Here is a 20292-nt window from a genome sequence, read left to right as displayed (position 1 = left end):
GTGACAAAAAATATGTGAGTTTGAGAGACGAGATTATTTAGGCTAAGTCGATTTCGAGGATATTACCCGGGAAAAAGGCTGAGAGGAGGGTTGTTGATAATTTTGCCGCCGAGGAGGGCTATAAGACGTGATGGGGTTTAGGTGTAAGCACAGAAAATTAGGCTTGGCTCATAATTCTTGTTCCTTCCCTTTTATTTTTCGTCTTTATATCTCTTTTTTCATTGTTTACTTTTCATTGGTTATTTCTTTTCCTCCTCCTCCTCCTCCTCCTCCTCCTCCGTACTGTCGTTTTCTCCATTCTTCACCTCCTCTCTACTCATTTCTGTCTCCATATCCGCTTACTTCTAGCTCTCGTCTTCATTTTTTTTTTTTTCGTCTTCTCTTGCCCTCTCTCGTCCCATTTCTCCTCGCCTATCCATCCAGTTTACAGTAGTACAGGCATTGTCTTCCTTTTATCCTCCCCCCATTCTTTAGCCTATTTTCTTTCTTGCTCCGTTTTCTCTGTGTTCAGTTTGCTTCACCCTTCATTCCGAGGACGTAATTTTAAGCTTATTTTTGCAGTCTACAGATGACGTTATTCAGGTTAGGAGATATTATTTTTGTTTTCTCCAGGTAACTTTATTCAGGTTAGGAGATAATTTCTACTTGAAGAGGTTAGGTACAAGCTTCACTAACCCTTTCACCACTACAGTGCATTCAGAAGGTGAATAATATCATCTGGTAGGAGCAAGAATGAAATATGTGACATTCTTGAGTGAACTGGTTACTGTAAGAGTTTGCGGTGAAGTTAGATTATATACCTGTGACTGGTTTTGCTGCATGGTTTCAAGTTTATTCTGTATTATTTACTTTTTGTTGTTTATATGCATATTTCATGCGTCATATTTCCCTCATACACCACTACTCAGTCGTCCTAAACACTCATGTACTTTGGTGTTTTTTAGTCACGATAATTGAATAGATTTTAACTTGTATGTCAACTTTTTTTTAGAATATTTGAAAGCGACCTTTCATTAAAACATTTATTTAAAATTTGTCTGGTAATGCCTCTAAGGGAAATTACTTAAACACTTCACTGTCGGTGTTCACGGTCATTGCTTTTTACCCAGGCAACTCCGGGTCCCCCTGCTACTGTAAAACATTTGGAAATAGCCTTTTCATGTGGAGGTTATCGTTGAGCTTAATCCAATCCCAACATTCCAACCGTACGGGCGGACCACTTTATCTCATAGTTTGTTTTTAGTACTGCCAGATGATTTTTTTTTTTCTTTTTAAACCTACCCTAACCGTACTTTTTCGCTAGGCAGAGTCTTTTCAGGCAGGAGGGATTAGAGATTGACTTCATGAATCCCTTTGCGACCCGTTATGACCCTTGAACTAAAAATTAAAAAAATATATATAGTAAGTAATAATAGTAAAATAAAAGACGTCCTCGTAGAAGATGTAAAAGGTAAACAACAGAGGAAGATATAAAGCTCGTTAGGCCTACGCCCATGAGAATACTGCCTACACCTTCACCCCTGCAACAAGATGACGTATTTTGTAGTGTATTTTTGTTTCACTACAGAAGAACCCTTTAGTAGACAAGAAGTTAAGAAAGTGTATCTCTAACCCATCCAGTTCGAAAAATCTCTCCCAGACTTAATAAAACTGCATCAAAAATAAAGTAAGAAAAATAGTCATCAGATTAAACAAAGGGATCAGGTGATAGGAAAGAGGCCATCACAGTTCTCAGGTCACACGGGGAGGGGAGCGCAGACCCCCGCCATCCCCCCTACTGGAAATAAATATACGGCGTCGCTTAGAGAAAGGGTTCCAGAGAAAGTCAAGTAGTAAATTCGAAGTTGGGTGAAAATTTTCGACACGGGGAGCGACTCATTGGACGAGGCCTGATTTTTATGGCACCATTTTTTTTTTTTTTTTTTTTTTTTTTTTTTTTTTGAGTGGGGGAGGATTTTTTTTTCTTTTTCGTGAGGGTGAAGGAGGTTCGGAATGGAAGAGGAAGGTGCAGTGAGAGAGAGGAAAGTGACATAGAGGGAGAAGGAGCGAGGGTGCAGGGAGAAGGGAGATGAAGGAGGAGCAGGAGGTAAGGGATAGGAGTAGAGATGGGAAGAAAAGAGGTGAAAGAAAGGAGAAGGAAAGTGAGAGAGTATGAAGAAAGGAAGGAGGAGGATGGAAAGGGAGAAAAGGATAGTAGTGAGCAAGAAAAGGAGTTCAGTGAAGGACAAAGAGGGAGGTTAGAGAAAAGAGGAAAAGGGGAAGGTGAGGAATAAATGGAAGGATGATGAAGGAAGGAGGAGGAAGAAGGAGGGAGTTATGGTGGGTGAGGAGGGATACGAAGAAGAGGATGAGCGCTGTGAGATATAAAAGGAGAGAGGTGAAGAGGAGGGAGTAAGGTGGGAGGAAGGGAGTAAGGAGTAGTAGGGAGAGAAGAGAAAGGAGATGAGGAAGTAAAGAGAAAAATACGAAATATGAATGGAAGAATTGGGAATGCAATCGAAGGAAGGAGTAGGATCAGGAACTGGAAGGCGGTAAAGGAGAACTGGAATTGTACGAAAGGAAGAGGGAGATGGGGGGGAGGGGAGGTGGCAGAGAAAACTATGTAGGATGGAGGGAGAAGGAGTGAGGCAAGGGAAAGGAGGAGGTGAGATAGTAAAGGAAGAATGAAGGGATACGTAATAGAACAGGACATAGAAGGATGAGGAAGATAAACAGACAGACAGACAGACAGAGTGGCACAGAGAGAGAGAGAGAGAGAGAGAGAGGCAAACAGACAGATAGACAGACAGACAGAGGGAGGGAGGGTATTAAGAGAGTGAGCAAGAAGGGGGACTGAGAAAGTATCCAAAATTCAATCAGCAGGAAAGAAAATATTTGGAGTAGAGAAAAAAAAAAAATCTATCTCTACGCGAAGCGATCCGGCCCTCCAAACTTACCAGCTTCTCAGAGTGGAAAATTATTTGATTCTCGATTACCTTTTTCTGGCAGTATTACCTTTTTTTCTGTAGTTACTCCTATCCTTGTTGCATACCTTCGTATTTCTCTCTCTCTCTCTCTCTCTCTCTCTCTCTCTCCTCCACAATTACATCACCTCACAACCCATACATGTAGCAACCACAGTACCCCAATCAAAGCAGATCACCACCCTCCCCACACATACACCCACCCATATTATACACCCATCCATATATACACCCATCCACATTTACACCCACCCGTATGTACACCCACCCATAAATACACCCACCCATATATAAACCTACCTATATATACATACACTCATATATACACCCATCCACATATACACCCACCCATATATAAACCTACCTATATATACACACACTCATATATACATCCATCCACATATACACCCACCCATATATACACCCATCCACATATACACCCACCCATATATACACCCATCCACATATACACCCATCCACATATACACCCATCCACATAAACACCCACCCATATATACACATAGCTATATATATACCCGTCCATATATAAACTCCTCCATACTGTACTGTATGTACACCAATCCATAGACAACTCTAAAATGCAATGTGTATGATCAGAGCAGTTGATTCATTCCCTGCTGCCCTATTTACACCATCCAGTCCCTGTCTATACAAACTTGGTATTAGTATGGAAGAGACACGTAAGAGTAAGAGCCATAGTTCCTGTACACGTGTGAGGTTCCAACTAGAAAAGCGAGATGCAAACCCCATTGATTACTGATGATTATTTTAGCTTGGTTTCTCTATATTTTGACACGATTTTGAGACGGTGTGAAGGGATATTGGACGAGGGTTACACAGTGCATTGATCTGCGCGAAACACCACACAACACAGGCCATCGCAGCATCTGCCTCCATGCCTCAGTTCTGCACAGTCAAGGATCATGAGTAACAAGAAGATATAGCAACAGTGGCAAATAGAATAAATGTTTCCAACCACCTTCACTGCAGGAGTTACAGTGATAAAGCTAATAAAACACACACACACACACACACACACACACACACACACACACACCACACCTTATACCCCCAACCCAAAAGCCCATTTCTCTCTCTCTCCACCCTTCAATCCCCCAACCCGCCCCCCCCCCAAAAAAAAAAAAAAAAAAAAGAAGGAATGAAAAACCTCGGTGTTGACTTCGCGTTCTCTAATTGCCGTCTCCCCAACCTCTCCATTTTATATATACGTCTCCACCCAGTCTTCGTCAGTGGTTCCCAGCCCGTAAAGTATTCAATTACGGACGAGAGAGAGAGAGAGAGAATAACGTAAAGGGGATAATGTGTGTGTGTGTGTGTGTGTGTGTGTGTGTGTGTGTGTGTGTGTGTGTGTGTGTGATAGGCGGTGGAAATATAGGGGACGGGTTTGGGAGCTGGCTTTAATTTTCTTCGTTCTCTCTTTTTCGTCTCACTCACTTTTTTGCACAAGGATTTTATTTCGGGTATTGCTTTGTTAATACCACTTTGTTTTCCTCGCCGCTTCTCCTTCCCCCCTCTTTTTTTTTTTTTTTTTTTTTTTTGGTCATTCGTATGCATAAACCTTAATTTGGACAGGAGAAAGAAAGGACCCAATTTTTTATGCTAATTTCTGAAGTATGTAAAGAGGATAACTCGTACCTGGCCTCCCTTTATCGTTGCTATGTGTACTCCGTAATGCTTGTAAAATATTTGGTGCTTGTCCACTCTCTCGTGATATATATTTTTTAAACTTTGATCCTTACATTCCTTCCTCCTTTCCTTCCTTCCTCCTTTCCTTCCTTCCTTCTTTCCTTTCTTCCGTCCGTCTTTTCTCCTTGATGAAATCCCTCTTTGCGTTGACTCCTCTAAAGTGATGCTTTTTTAATAAGTCTTCTTCGTCACGTACCTTCTCTCTTTACCTTCCCCTTCCATTTACCTTCCTCATTTTTTCTGTCTCTTCCCCTTATTCTTGGTGTGTTCATGCTTCGTTCACGTACCTCCATTTTTTTTTTTTTACATTAACTTTCGCCTCGTTTATTTTACTTCCATTTGCGCCTTCCCTCCTTTCACCTTCCCCTCGTTATTGGCTTCTTCCATTTTCCGCCTCGCCTGCTTATACATCTCTGTTCCGTTTTCTCTTCTCCCCTTTTCCTCTTCTTTGGTCTGTTTCCACGTACACTTCTTTTGCCCTCCTTTTTCTCTACACGTCTTCCCTGTTTTCCTCCCCACTTCTCTTTCCCTTTCGTCCCTGTCCAGTTCTACTTTTCCTCCTCTTTCTGTTCTCCTCCTCCCCTTTTCCCCATATTCCTTTGCTCCCTCTTCCCTTTCCTTCTCTCCTTTCCCCTCTGTATCTTCTCCTCTTACTTTAACTTCTTAACTAATCCCTGCTATCCCTCTCTCTCCATTTTCCCTCGTCTCACTTTTCCGTCCCTTTTCCCTCCCAATCATTCTTATTCTCCGCTTTCTCTTCCCCTGTTTCTTTTCTCTCCTTCTTCCCTTCCTCTGTTTCTCTTCTTTCCTCTTTCTTCCTCTCCTTTCCCTAACCTTTTCAAGTTTTACAGTTTTCATTCTCCTTTCCTATCCTCCTTTCTCCCCATTCCCTCCTCGTCTCCTCTCTCTCTTTCTCCCTTTTCCTCCCCTTTCCCTCCTCCTCCTCCTCTGCCCATCCTTCCTTCTCGTCCTCCCCCTTCTTCTCCCCCTCTTTCTCCACCTTCCTTTTCTCCCGTATAATAAGCAGCCCATTTTTCACTCCATTATTTATCCCCCTTTTCTCCATTCATTACACACTCCCAGCACCTTTCTACCCCTTAGGCAATATCTCACTCCTATTAACCACAGAGAAAGGAAAGGGAACGGTAAAAAAAAAAATAATAATAAGGGTGGCATTCAGGAGGAAGAGGAACGGAAAGGGGGAAAAATAGTAGGGGAGGAAATATGAAAGGAGTCTGGAAAAGGGATGATAATAGAGGGACGGAGGTAGAATGAGTGAGGAGCGGTGTGAGAGAGAGAGGTGGAGGTTTTGTGGACACACTCTCTCTCTCTCTCTCTCTCTCTCTCTCTCTCTCTCTCTCTCTCTCTCTCTCTCTCTCTGTTCACCTTCGTTCTTCAGTCTTCTCTGTCTTCTTCTCTCGTTTTTTTCCCTTCTCATCTCTTTCTCCTCTTCTCGCGTATTTCCTTTTTCTTCTCTGTCTCATCATATCTTCCTTTTTTATTTTCTCTTGTCTGTTTCCTCCTCCGTTCTCTCTCACTCCTGTTCTCTTCAGTAACGTCCCTTTTCTTTTCACTGTCATTTTTGTTATTCCTCCACTCATTATTTCTCTTTTCTTCTTACCTCCCATTATTTCTCATTTCTTTCATTTCCCCTCTTCAGTATTCCTCTTCATATCTCATTTCTCGTTTCTGCTCTCGTTCTCTCTTCCTTCCTCTTCAGTTTCAGTAAGTCTTAGCTCCCAGCCATCACCTACTCAGTAATTCCATTGTTTTTGCCACATTACAAGGTCCACTCTTCCTACCTTGCTTGCTTACTTACTAATTGCATTCATTTAAATATTCAGGCATTCCTTCCGTCATTCATTCATTCATTCATTTCTCTCTTCAAAGGTCTCTCACTCTCCTTTCTTTCTTTCTTCATTCATTCTTCCATTTTCTTCCCCCCTCCCTCCCTTCCTCCTTCCTTCTTTTGCATCTTTCCATCCTTCCTTCCTTCCTTCCTTCCCTCGCTCCTTCCTTCCTTCCTTCCTTCCTTCGTTTTCCTCTTGCACTGCTTCCATCCTTCCTCCTTTTCGGCTCCACCCAGATGCAGTTAGGCAAGTGTGTGCGTTTTCCCAGTCCATTTGGCCAGTGTGTGTGTGTGTGTGTGTGTGTGTGGAGAGAGAGAGAGAGAGAGAGAGAGAGAGAGAGAGAGAGACAGACAGACAGACAGACAGACAGAGAGGCAAACAGACAGATAGACAGAAAATGCGTGTCCATTTTTTGTGTGCATATGTGTATGAATTGTGTATGTCCTCCATCACCTCTCTGTGTGTGTACCATGTGTACCTTTGAGAGAAAGTGAGAGAGTGAGTTTGAGCATGGGACGCCAGAGCTAATGAATGCTACCATTTTTCTTCCAACTCTCTCTCTCTCTCTCTCTCTCTCTCTCTCTCCTTCCTTTCTGACCCTCTTCCTCGTCTCTTTTCCCTCATAACCTTTTCCCTTTTTCTTCTTGTCACTTTCCCTTCCCTCAAATTCTCTCTCTTTTCCGTTTCTCTCCCTCCTCCAATTCTCTCCCTTCCCTCCTTTTCTCTTCCTCCTCCATTTCTCTCCCTTTTCCCTTTCTTACCCTACTTTTCCTACATCCTCCTCTTTTCCCTCCCTGCTTTTCTCTCCCCCCCACTCTGTCTCTTTCCTTCGTTCCTCTCTCTCTCTCTCTCTCTCTCTCTCTCTCTCTCTCTCTCCTTCTTCCCTTTCTCTCCCTCCGTCCTTTCTCTGCTCCCTGTCCCTCCCAATTTGTAGGTGAGGGTAAGAGGTACAAAGTTTGCCTCGCCTTGGTGCTTTAATAGAGGCGCTGAGGTCGGTCGCTGGAGGAGGAGGTGGGAGAGAAGGAGGAAAGGAAGAGAGGGAGAGAGAGAGAGAGAGAGAGAGAGAGAGAGAGAAGTAAAAGAGAATAGCTAGAGGAAAGCTAAAGCAATGAGGGAGAGAAAGAAGTAGAGGAGAGAAGGGATAGGCAGATAGAGGGAGAGAAAGAGAAAGAAAAGAATGGAGGAATAAATTGAAAGAGAGAAGGAAGAAGGGAGAGAAGACGAGATATCATAGAGGAAAAGAGAGACGGAGAGAAGGAAGAGGGGCTGGAGGAAAGGAGAGAGGGAGAAAGAAAAGAAAAAGAAGAAGGGAGAGAACTAATGGGGGAAGGAGAGAACCAAGAAGTTTTGTCTGAGGGAAGAAGGAAGGTCGAAGGAAGAAAGAAGAGAAATAGAGGAGGGAGAGGGAGGAAATGAGAGAGAGAGAGAGAGAGTAAATGTTGACTGTGATTGAAAGGGATGAAAAAAGGAAAAGAAAGACACTTGAAACTTAGGCAAAGAAGAAGAGAACGAACAGAACAAAGCGCCCAGATGAAGAATAAAGAAAAGACGAGAGGAGAAAAGTGAAAGGTAAATAAAAAAGACAAAGACGACAGAACAGGCGAGTAAAGGGGGGAAAAAAATTGGAGTGGAATGAAATACAAAAAATAAGGAAGATAGAACAGGACAATAAAGGTAAGAAACGAAAAGAAAGGTAAAAGATAACAATTGAAGAGGAAAATGGATTAGAAGAGAAATAGCAAAAGAAGATAACGCAAGGAGAAGGAAAAGGAGGAAGTGGAAGTGGAGGAGGTAGGAGAATGGAAAAGCTGTTGTGGAATGGAGAGAGATAGGAGGGAGGTAGAAGGCATGGGAAAATGGAGGGAGGGGATAGAGATGGAAAGGAGATGAAGAGATGGGAAGGAAAAATATACTTGCAAATGTATATGTAGAAAAGGGACTGTGAAGATGAATGGAAAGGAGAAAGAGAAAAAAAATAGCGATGGAGGGATAGGAAGGAAGAAGTGACGAGAGTGAAATATGAATGATCAGAAGGCAATAATTGGTAGTAGTCCATCCCATTTCCCCATTTTGAGATACAGGGGCCCGAGGCCAGGCTAAGAAATTCGAGTATATTTGAGGGTAGATGAAGAGCCTGTCCCCCTTGGTGACCTAACTTGATAAAAATACCTCCAGTCACCTCTTGCGGATCGAACCTACGCGAGGCCGCACTCCGATTGGGGCGTTCTGACCACTAGACCACCAGGACTAGATTTTGATGGGTACGAGGGATTAGTTGTTTAGAAATGAGAATAGAGATAATTGTAGGACTCAGAGAAAAGGATAGATAGATAGATAAATAGATAGAGGGATAGATAGGTAGGTAGGCAGGCAGGCAGGCAGTTAGATAGACAGGGAGAAACTAAGAGTGAAAATGTAAACAAAGAAGAAAGCGTTAGAGGAAAAGGTGAATATGAGAGAGAGAGAGAGAGAGAGAGAGAGGAGTTGGAAGATCAGTGGCAAAGATTAAGTTTCGTTGACTAATTACTGAAGGGAGAGGCGAATGGGGAGGAGGAGGAAGAGGAAGAAGAAGAAGAGGAGGAGGAGGAGAAAGGGAAAGGAAGGAAAGAAGGAGGAAGAATAGTGAGAGAATGAGAAGGAAGGAAGGAGAGCGAAGAGGAGAATGGAACAAGAGAAGAAGAAGGAAGAGGGAAGAAGTAGAGGAGGAAAGAAGAAAGGAAGGAGGGGGAAGGAAGGAAAGATGACGAAAGGAAGAAGGACGGAAGACGAAAAAAGAAAGGAAGAAGGTAGGAAGACGAAAAATGAAGGAGGCAGGAAGGAAGGAAGATGAAGAAAGGAAGAAGGAAGGAAGGAAGGCGAAAAAAGGAAGGAGGCAGGAATTAAAGAAGAATAAAAGAAGAATGAGAAGTAAGCAAACAAGAGGAGGAGGAGACAAGAGAGGAGAAGAAGACTTAATGGCGAAGGTAAAGGTGGTGGGAAAACAAAGGAAGGAGGAGGAAGAAGAGGAAGATAAGAGAGATGGAAAAGGGAGGGTGGGAGAAATGGTAGGGTGCAAAGCGACAAAAAGAGAAGAGGGAGGAAGAAGACGAGGGAGGTATAAGGAACACTCATAATTTTCGGTAATGAAAAAAACAAAGAGGACGAAGAGGACCAGGAAATGAAAGGGAAAGAGGAGACATAGTAAATGCAAGGATGATGATGATGATGATGACACAGGAATAAAGGAGGGTAAAGCTTAATGAGTAAGTTGATGAAAGAGAGCGAAAGTAACGACGAAAGAGGATGGCTGAGAGAAAAGGGGTAACAGTAAGGAATTAAGAGAGAGAGAGAGAGAGAAGAAATGCATTTTAAAGTAAATATCGAACAGAGCTTTGATAACAATAATACAGAGCAGTGGTTCCCAATTTGGATGTCGTGAGCAGTGGGTCCCAATTTGGATGTCGTGGGCAGTGGGTCCCAATTTGGGGGTCGTGGGGAGAATGCAGAGTGGATGTGATTCCATTTTCAAGATAGATAAATGGATAGATTGATACATAACTAGATAGATAGATTGATACATAGCTAGATAGGTAGATAGATACCAGTACATAAATGAGTAGTTTCACTGGGATACTAGAGAACCCAATTTGTCACGCAAGATTCCAAAATATAGCAGTCACCCATACCCATTATCTGTCCATAGCCATGATACATTCACTTTTGCTAGGCCGCGATTTTTCGTCTTTTTGCAACTTGTTTCCCGTAGCTCAGTGGCAGAATAAGACAATACCACACTTAATATCTTTTTCATTGGATTTCTTCCTGACTGGCATGTACAAAGCGTCCAGAATTGAAAGATAGCAATGTCATGCCTAACAAGTGAAGAATAGTATAATCACCTCACAAGTCTCGGACACTTCTTTGATGCCACACTGACTCGCAGCTCATCTCACAAAACGCAATCACCCACGAATACTCCCCCAGCCTCATATTTGTTGCGATAAAGTTATGCACCAGACTGTGTGTAATAATCTTATTTTTTCTATTTTTTAGAATTTTTATGAACCATGCTTCAGTCCAACAAGTAATATGTCACTATCTATCAATTCTTGGGAATTTGTGGGTATTCTTACGGTGTGTTAATGTATTTTGCATATACGGGAAAAATTATTAGCGAAACGTCAAGAATAGTAAAGCATATGATCGAAAATTATCAAAATAGAAAATTGGGGACGTGAGTTACCTTGTCAGAACCAAAATGGAGGCGTCATAAATACATATATATATATATATATATATATATATATATATATAATCATCATCATCAGCCGCTTGAGTATCCACTGCAGGACCGGCCTATCCCGACAGAAATCGGGACGATACAGCCAATGTATCTCTACCAAGTGGCTTAGGCTGTTTAGTAGGGATTGTATGTAGGGTGAGAAGTGCTTGTAAGTGTAATTGTAGTGGCTTTGGATGTGTGTGTAGTCTGTCAACCAAGTGTGTATGTGTAATAAAAAATGGAAGTGAGAGAGGATTAGCATTGGAAAATAGGTGGGAAGGAAAAGATGGCCAGTAGAGAAAAGAAAGAGAGGATGAATAATATAGACTAGGAGAGAGAGAGAGAGGGAGAGAGGGAGGTATGTTATGAAATACTAAGTAGGCCAGATGGAACCTTTTATAATTGATGAGACTGTACTCTCTCTCTCTCTCTCTCTCTCTCTCTCTCTCTCTCTCTCTCTCTCTCTCTCTCTCTCTCTCTCTCTCTCTCTCTCTCTCTCTCTCTCTCTCTCTCATGTAACATCTTAATATTTTTCGTATCTTCGTTTGATATTCTTTCCATTGAAAATAAAATTCATTTTCTTCTCACATTATCATTCACGTATTTGGTTGTTTATTCATAGTTCTTATTTAACTTGAATTTTTTGTTTCATTTTTATATTACCGTGTGTGTTGGAAACTGTCACCATCTGTGATAATTGTAAATTGTAGTGGACCGAAATGTTTGATTTATAGTTGGTCTTGATTTTTTTGTTTGTTACATTTGTGTAATCTTTCTGACAAATATACGTAGACCAACCGGTGTTATATTAGATAATTCCTGACGCAGGCCACAGGAAGTTCGAAAGTCTCAAAAATAATAATATTTCACCTCTTCTTCAGACCCTTGCATGAAGTCCCATGCATTGATCAGTCATAACTATTTGGTCTCACCCTCCCCAATGAAAATTCCTGGCTACGCCCTTGAAGTGTGAATCGCTTTTTCGAACAAACTAACATAGTGACTAACAGCAAGTAATACACACTGGCTTTTTACTTACTAAGTGAAAAACGGGAATATTTTTGTGAATTTATGGAGCGTACTGGCGGGCCGGTCAGATTAGGTTTACTGTCCGGGTCACACGGAGCCAGTTCAGCACACCTATCTCTTGGAAGCAGATTTTGAGCGAGAGGTAATATGATCCTTCCATGATGAATTCCGGGGGATCAAACCCCAAGTATGTTCATCGATATTGCAAGACTGAGTTGAATACTGTTTAATATTAAAGGGTGCTCCTGTGGAAGATTTTGATGAGTCGAAAGATGTAAGAATTGAAATTTAGATGCATTAAAATCAGCAAGATTACTTTTACTCCCATATGAGATGTGAGCCAGGTCAGAAATTAGGAGCGCCATAGCCTCATCCTGTGTTTGTCAAAGTAACTGCTGAGATGGATGTTGCAAGAAGCAGACAGAAAGGTGAGGGGTGGAGTCATCAGCGTATGAGTGGATAAGGTTAGATGTACACCTTAGAAAGTCATTGATGAACAGAAGGAAGAGAGTTGGTGTTAGAACAGGACTCTGAGGAACATCCCTATTGATAGCTCTAGGAGAAGGGCGGTGCCTGTCTACAACAGCAGCCATAGAACGACCAGAAGGGCAGCTAGAGATGAAGGCACAGACAGAAGGATAGAAACCCTAAGAGGGTAGATAAAAAAAAAAAAAAGATTTATGCCTAACTCGATTGAAAGCCTTTAAGATGTCAAGTGCAGTGGCAAAGCTTTCGCCAAAGTCCCGAAAGGAGGATTACCGGGAGTATGAAAGGAAGGTATGAAGGTCACCAGTGGAGCGTCCCTGGCGGAACTTGTACTGGCGATCGAAAGAAGGTTATGATTGGAAACGCTCGTTATTTTTATCTTTTACTTGTTTTTTTTTGTATATGTATTTATTTATTTATATGTTTAATGAGGATAGATGAGGAATGCAGGATGTTAAAGCAGGTGGACCATAGTTACTGGGCTGGGAATGGTTACCCTTCTTTGGGACAGATGGAATAAGGGGAAACTTTCACCAAGAAGAAAAAGTGCAGGTATACATCGACAGACAAAGGCAAAAGAGTTTACCTAGGCAGGGTGTAAGCACAGCAGCTCGGTTCCTGAAAACAAAAGGAGGGACACCATCAGGTCCCTGCTTCATGTTAGTACTGAGGCCAGTGATGACAGAAAGTACCTCATCTGAAGAAATTTTAATGTCAGTCATCTGGGAGTCAGAGGGAGGGAAGAGATGGAGGAACAGCACCGGAATCGTCTGAGGTGAAAATGGAAGAGAAAGTTTGAGCAAAGAGATTTGTCGGATCAGTAGAAAAAGCAGCTACAGTGCCATCAGAGCGGAAAAGAGGAGGGAAGAAGGGTGAAGTTAAGTTTTTAGAAAGTTTTTGGCAAGGTGCCAGAAGGAACATTTATTATGAGTGGAGAGCAAACCTAGCACGGTTCCGGGTAAAGCCATAAAAGAGATGAGATTCAAGGATGGGTTGGCGATGGCACCTTTTCTAGGTCTTCTCCTTGTGGACAGAGTTAAAAGTAGCGTGAGTGATCCATTTTTCTTTAGCCAAAGCATAAAGAGAAAGAAATGTATGCTTCAGTGCCCGAGAGAATAACCTCCCTAATGCACGAGGCACACTCTGACTCGCGGCCCTGGAAACAATTACAGTGCAAGGAAAATGGAAGTACTGTCTGAGGGCCTCCCAATCAGCAGCTTCAATGTGCCACACCCGCTGCGTCTTGGGAGGGTCCACAGGGATTGCTGGAGTGATAGGACAGGTTAAGGTAATGAGGTTGTAATCGGAGGAGCCCAACAGAGAGAAACGATTAACGGGGTAAACAGAAGGATTAGTTGTGAGGAAAAGGTCAAGGATGTTGGAACTCTTTCCAAAGCGGTCAGGGATACGGGTAGGGTAGGGATACGGGTAGGTGATGGAAGAGGCAGTCGAGAGTGTGTTAAAATGGTGTGATTATGTGAAGAGAATTGGTTGTGCGTCGTTGATAAAGAAGATGCGCAGATCGAAAGTAGAGAGAGTTGTTAGGGAGGTCTGGTAGGTGCAAGAATGGTGCGAAAGAGATTCTGAGTCACAGAAGTCTGAACATCGTGCAAGGCGAGAGACGTATGACCAACACAGCAAGTTGGATGGAAGTAAATGAGGGGAAAAACTTGTTGTTACATAGTGGTAACAAGCAAGGAGTGAAGAACGGAAAAAACCGTCTTGTTATAGAGTTTTCAAAGTTGGCTTGATATAGCTTACTAAATACGACCAAGGAAAGAGTACACGAAGTAACCGTCTCAGCTTTGGGGCGCCGCCCCGTTAGACCATTTAATAGAAGCCTGTATGTGTGTGTGTGTGTGTGTGTGTGTGTGTGTGTGAGAGAGAGAGAGAGAGAGAGAGAGAGAGGGGAGGAAACATGTATGCGGGGCGGGTAGGAGTCCTTGGGGGCTGGGTGTGTTATTTTGGAGGGCCTCAGATCCAATTCACCTCATTTTCCATCGAGTGGTTTTGTCGGGTGATGCTGAGTCTACCCTCCTCGTTCCCTCCCACACTCCTCCTCTCTCTCTCTCTCTCTCTCTCTCTCTCTCTCTCTCTCTCTCTCTCCATACATATTATATGAGTTCTTCCTTGTTTCCCTGGAATTCTCTCCTCTCTCCCTTGCTTTTCCAGGAGTATATCTCTTTTCGTTTTCTGTTTTTTTGCATTTCTGTTTGTCACACTGGTTTTTTGCTTATTAAACACACACACACACACACACACACACACACACACACACACACACACACACACACACACACACACACACACACACACACACACACACACACACACACACACACACACACACACACACACACACACCTTTCCTGCTGACTCTCCTTTTTCCTCCCTCCTTGTTTATATCCCCTTCCATTCCCATCTCTCTCTTTCTCCCTCTCCCTTCTCGCTTCCCCTTCTACCACTCATTTTCTCTCCCTCTCTCCCCTCCTCGCATCACTTCCTGCCTCCCCTCCCTCCCCTCCGATAGCTCTCCCTCCCTCCGTCCCTCCCTACCTGTTCTCCATTAGGCTACCTTTCTCACCCATTCTCCCCTTTCACCCCCTCAATTCCCCTCCCCTCCCCTCACTCTACCTCTCCTTTACCCTACCATTTCGCCTCTCTCTCGTTCCCTTTCTTTCCTTTTTCCTTCCTTTATTTTTTGTTTTAATCCTTCACAGTCGTCCCATACCCTTATCATCAGCTTGTTTTACTTTTTTTTTTTTTCATCCATCCTTTCTTCCGTCCCTCGCCTTATTCCATACCCTATTTTTTTTTTTTTTTTTAACCTCTTTCCTTCTCCTTCCTCTCCCTCCAGCTCTTCCCTAAGACTTTTTACTCCCCTCTCCATGGCCTCCCACCCCTTCATACCTCCTGTTATCTCCTCTTCACCTCGTCCTTTACTCATTTCCTCACGGTTTTTTCCTCTTCATTTCTCTTCTTTTACTGTGTCCTTTCTCCCTCCCTCCCTCCTAAAGCTGTGGCCTATATTTTATGGATGACGTCCTTTTCTCTTCTATCCTTGTTACCGTCAGGCGATTGTAAGATTAGGAAAGACTTCGCTTAGTAAAAGAGTTAGGAACAGCCTCAAGTAGAATCAGTCTCCGCTAACCTCTTAAGTATGAAGACTGCCATTCATTCTCGCTGACGTCAGACGATTGTATTCAGCTTAAGAAACACGTGAATTTCTGAAGGAGTTACGAACATTGTTCATTGATGATTATATTCCTTTAATCTTGTGACCGCCAAACGACGTAAAGGGCACCGTCTCGTCCTGAAGGGTTTAATCCATTTAAGGCATCCAGGAAAGGTAATGGTGGAGTGGATGTAACGATGGCCTAGGGAGTATATATGTAGTCGCGAGTTCGATATATCTGTGGCAGGGAACAGTTTGTTGTATCGAGGCGTCGTAACGGCACCCTCGTTAATACCATTTCACCAGATCTGAATTTGATAACTCAAGCTTATCACAACATGTGTGGTGAGTTTTAGTGCCCAGATGTCTGGTGACATGTGATAACTGCTGAGGATTCGCCTTCTGTTGGTGTGCGTATGAGGACCTCAAGAAAGTGCATAGTAATGTATTTCCAGAGTAAGGTACATAAAAAGAAATAGAATATCAGGCATGTTAGAAACGGGTTAACAGCTGGCTTGAAAATGTATGACCTCTCAGATAAATAAGTATGACTAAGGACACCTTTGATAGCCACCCCTACCCCAACCGTACCAACCACCCCAGCACATCCCAACAGGTGTTCTTTGTCTTTGGTCTCACCGTTCAGACATACCCCAAACATATTCGTCCGCTCCTCTAGGTGCAGCAGAATCAGTGGAAGTGAAAATGTGACTTTCAGAGAAGTACAGCAGCACCTTCCAAGATTTCATCCATCGGAAAGGCACAGTGACTGAATAAGTAAGTGACAGTCAGAGACACACTGGATTTCGCCTCCGCTGTGGGTGTAGGCAAAAAATGGAAGAAAGAAAAAAGAAGAAGAAAAATATTGAAAAGAAAATGATAAAGGAAAATGAAAAAGAGAAAGAAAATTGAAAAATTAAAAGAAAATGTCGTGAAGAAAAGAGAGATGAAGCATATTAGAAACGAGGTGATCTTCCCGGGGGGCCAGGGGGCTATGTTGTATTTTCTCCTCTGGTGGTCTGAGAGGGGGACTGGGGTCGGCCATGCCATGGGGCGTGAAGGATGGGGTGGGGGGGAGGGGGAAAGGGAGTCGGAATGGAGAGGGATATGGAAGAGAGGGAGAAATGAAAGACAGGGATAAGAAAATAGAGAAAGAGATTGAATTGAAGAAATGGAGACAAATAAAACTACAGAAAGTGGCTACCTGAAAATAGACATTAAAGAGAGTAAGGTAGAATTTAGAGAGAGACAGACAGACAGACAGAGACAGACAGACAGGCAAGAGAAGAAGAGATAGTGAAGAGCAGGCAAGAGGGGAGAGTGAGAGTGAGAGAGGGGAAGGGGAGATAAAGAAGAGGAGTAGGCAAGCAGAAAGAAAGGCGAGGGAAGAGCGAGGGAAGGAAGGAGAGGAAATAAGAGGAGATCCGAGAAAAAGAGAAGATAGAAAGACAAAAGGAGAGGAAAGGGAAGAAAAGGAAGGGAGACGAAGAGGAACAGAAACGAAACTAAAGAGAGCGAGAAAAGGTGACTGAATAAAGATGAGAAGTGATAGGAGTAAATGTTGGGGATGGTAAAAGAGTGGAAGGATAATGAAGAATGCAAGTAATTACCAGTAGACAGAAAGAAGGGATGAAAGGGAAAAAATAGAGGAAGGAAATTGGTAGAAGAGAAAGAGGGAAAGGGGATAGAACAGGTGATACTAAGAGGGACAAAAGAAGAGAGAAAAATGAGAAAAGTGGAGAAGAATGAGAAAATGGAACTACAAAGGAAGAAGAAACCAGGAGAAGGAACAAGAGATACAGTATGAGAAGAAGCAAAAATAGAAAGGAAAAAGAAGCAGCAAGGAAGCAAATACACAAGGGAAAGGGGAGAAGGTAAAAGAAGTAGGAAAACGGAGAACAAACAAGGAAAGAGAGAGGGAGAGAGAGAGAGAGAGAGAGAGAGAGAGAGAGAGAACCAAGCATCAAAGAGGATACAAGAAAAGATCCTGGCGCTTTGAAGAGGCTGAGAATGAGGTGGAAGATGAGATAACGAAAAATACGGAAAAGAAGGTGAATTTTGCATAATCTGAGCTGCAGAAATGTGTGATTCAGAGAGAGAGAGAGAGAGAGAAAGAGAAGCCTTGAAACAACAAAATAAGAGTTTACAACGTATCTTACTCCTGTTAAATAGGAAGCAGAACAAAGTTACATTTCACTTATCACTACAGTCAACAAATACTTGTTATCATCATCATCATCATTATTGTCATTTTTTCATCATCATCATCATCATCATCAGTATCATCGTCAACTGTTTCACATTTTCCTCAGCCAGTATCTCCACCATGTTCTTTCCACCTTCCATTCCTCTGTGTTCATCGTTCTCTCTCGGTGGGTCTGGAACGAGAAAGTTGTGCTGCTGCAACGAAGAGAGGCTTTCACTTCAGACCTTAAGGCATTGTGTGTGTGTGTGTGTGTGTGTGTGTGTGTGTGTGTGTGTGTGTGTGTGTGTGTGTGTGTGTGTGTGTGTGTGTGAAGTGGCTCATCTCCGTGTTTCTTTGTTTCTGTGTAGTACATAGAGTTGTGTTTGTTGCTCCATCGAGCTTAAAATGTTATCTGATGTTTGGTGGTCCTTTGTCAGGTGACTTTTGATGCATCCACAGAAAGGCCGACGGTCTGTGTGTGTGTGTGTGTGTGTGTGTGTGTGTGTGTGTGTGTGTGTGTGTGTGTCTAGGCTATATCCATCCTGTCTCTCATTCCAGGTTTTTATGCGTTTCGAACATGATCATCCCCATCATCCTTTTTTCTGTATTCCATCTCTCCTAAGATCTCAACCCACTGTTAGTCTCATCCCTTTCCCAGCTCAGCCCCTCTCGAGTCTCTCTCCTACTTAATACTTCGATTCCTCTTCATGTTACGTGTTTCTCAGTCTCTCATTATGCTCTGTCCGCCTCTCTCTAACATCTCACTACAGTCTCTTCTCATTCCCATCCCCTGCTGTGTTACCATTTCCATTCAGAATTCAATCCTCTCCCCACCTCATCCCTTTCTTGTACACTCTGCACTTTCTATTTATTTCCTCCAAGCTACTCTCCCTCTACAGGCCCCTCTCCCTCCCCCCTCCCTGCTGCGATCCCTCCCCATTTCCCTCCCTCACCACTCCTCGTCCCTCCCCTCTGCGTAGCCCTGTTTACGAAATTCGAAAGCTATTACCCCTTCTGAATACCAGCTATGCCATGCCTCCCCTAGCCTCAATCCCTCCTCACCTCTCTCTCTCTCTCTCTCTCTCTCCCTCACCACCCCTCTGCTATACCTCTCTACTGTACATTTCATGCCTCCGTCTCGCCATTCTCTCCTGCTTTCCCCTACTTCCACCAGTCCCCCTCCCATTCCTTTCCATGCCCATCCCTCTCCCCAGTCATCCCTTTCTCTCATTATCTTCATCCCCATATCTCTTCCTATTCTGCCATCTCTCCCCACACCCCACATCTCCCTCATTCATTTCCATCCCTTACCCATACATCACCCTTCTCTCTCTCTCGTCCATATTCCTCTCCAGTCACATCACATACCTTCCCTCCTGACCTCCTTCCTCTCCCATCCCCACCCCCCTATTTCTCCATATCCCTCCCCACTCTTCTCCCCCTCCCTACTCCTCTCCCCTCCCTATTCTCCCTCCCTCCTCGACGATGCGAGCCTGCCATGCCCACCACGGACCAACTGTTTACCATCGGACGAAAAACTCCCGGGAATTTCGTCAGGAGTGGCTGGGGTGTGGAATTTCAAGAAGGTGGGGGGGGGGGTGAAGGGAAAGGAGAGAGGGATGTATAGGTGTGTGTGTGTGTGTGTGTGTGTGTGTGTGTGTGTGTGTGTGTGTGTGTGTGTGTGTGTGTGTGTGTGTGAGCGAGAGAGAAGAGAGTGGGGAGTTGACAACAGAGTAACGTTTACACCACGAGAGAGAGAGAGAGAGAGAACAAAGACAGAAGAAGATGGCGAGACAGGAAGCGGCGTTTACACCACAAAAAAGTAAGAGACGAGGCGAATGAAGGGTAAAAGGAAGAGGAGGAGGAGGAGGAATTGGAGGAGGAGGAGGAGGAGGAGAAGGAAGAAGAAGAAGAAGTGGAGGAGGAGGAAGAGGAGGAGTAATTGGAGTAGGAGGAAGAAGAAGAAGAAAAAGTGGAGGAGGAGGAGGAGGAAGAGGAATTGGAGGAGCAAGGAGAAGAAGGGAGAGGGGGGAAAGATGTGAAATAGCGAGACTGTGTGAGATTATAAAGAAATGACCGAGGGTACGTGTGCGTGGGAAGAGGTTGTCTCGGGTGTAATATGGTGTACCCACCCCGACTAGGATATATGGTCCTGTTTATTAGTCAGGTGAAATTTGGTGATGCGAATATTAGTGTGTGTGTGTGTGTGTGTGTGTGTGTGTGTGTGTGTGTGTGTGTGTGTGTGTGTGTGTCATTATTTTCTGTGTTGTTGAAATTCTGAATTAGTACCAAAGAGACGGGAGCTTGGAACGGGGCTACGTGCTGAGTAGTAAAGTGTACCCAGCTCTGCTAAGATATATGGCTGAGATTATTAGCCACGTAAAGTTTACATGAAGAGAAGCATGAGTTGTTAAAAGTTTAATATGGCTTTGTTGCGTGTGTGTGTGTGTGTGTGTGTGTGTGTGTGTGTGTGTGTGTTTTCCTCATTATAATTATTTCTCTCTCTGCTTCATCATTGTTTGTTCTATTACCAAGCAACCACGAAATGACAGAGGTACAGGAACGTGGTATATCTTTACATTGATCTATATGTCTGTCTGTCTAGTGTAGCCAGG

At 43.4% G+C, this 20292-nt stretch overlaps 1 protein-coding gene across 1 annotated transcript in view; it reads left to right on the top strand.

Moving 5' to 3' along the window:
• mmd (disintegrin and metalloproteinase domain-containing protein mind-meld) overlaps positions 1 to 20292 on the top strand; it is a 540350-nt gene that overhangs the window by 232314 nt on the left and 287744 nt on the right. Inside the window, exon 6 of the mRNA XM_080277960.1 lies at positions 13762 to 13771. Within this exon, the coding sequence (XP_080134086.1) occupies positions 13762 to 13771 (10 nt within the window). The remainder of the gene's footprint in view (positions 1 to 13761; positions 13772 to 20292) is intronic.

Source organism: Coenobita brevimanus, chromosome 71 (genome assembly GCF_032717465.1).
Source record: "Coenobita brevimanus isolate Jiangsu-jjx chromosome 71, ASM3271746v2, whole genome shotgun sequence".
Lineage (NCBI taxonomy): Eukaryota > Metazoa > Arthropoda > Malacostraca > Decapoda > Coenobitidae > Coenobita > Coenobita brevimanus.
The sequence above is the reverse complement of the archived record's forward strand: the minus strand, read 5'-3'. Positions and strand labels throughout refer to the sequence as shown.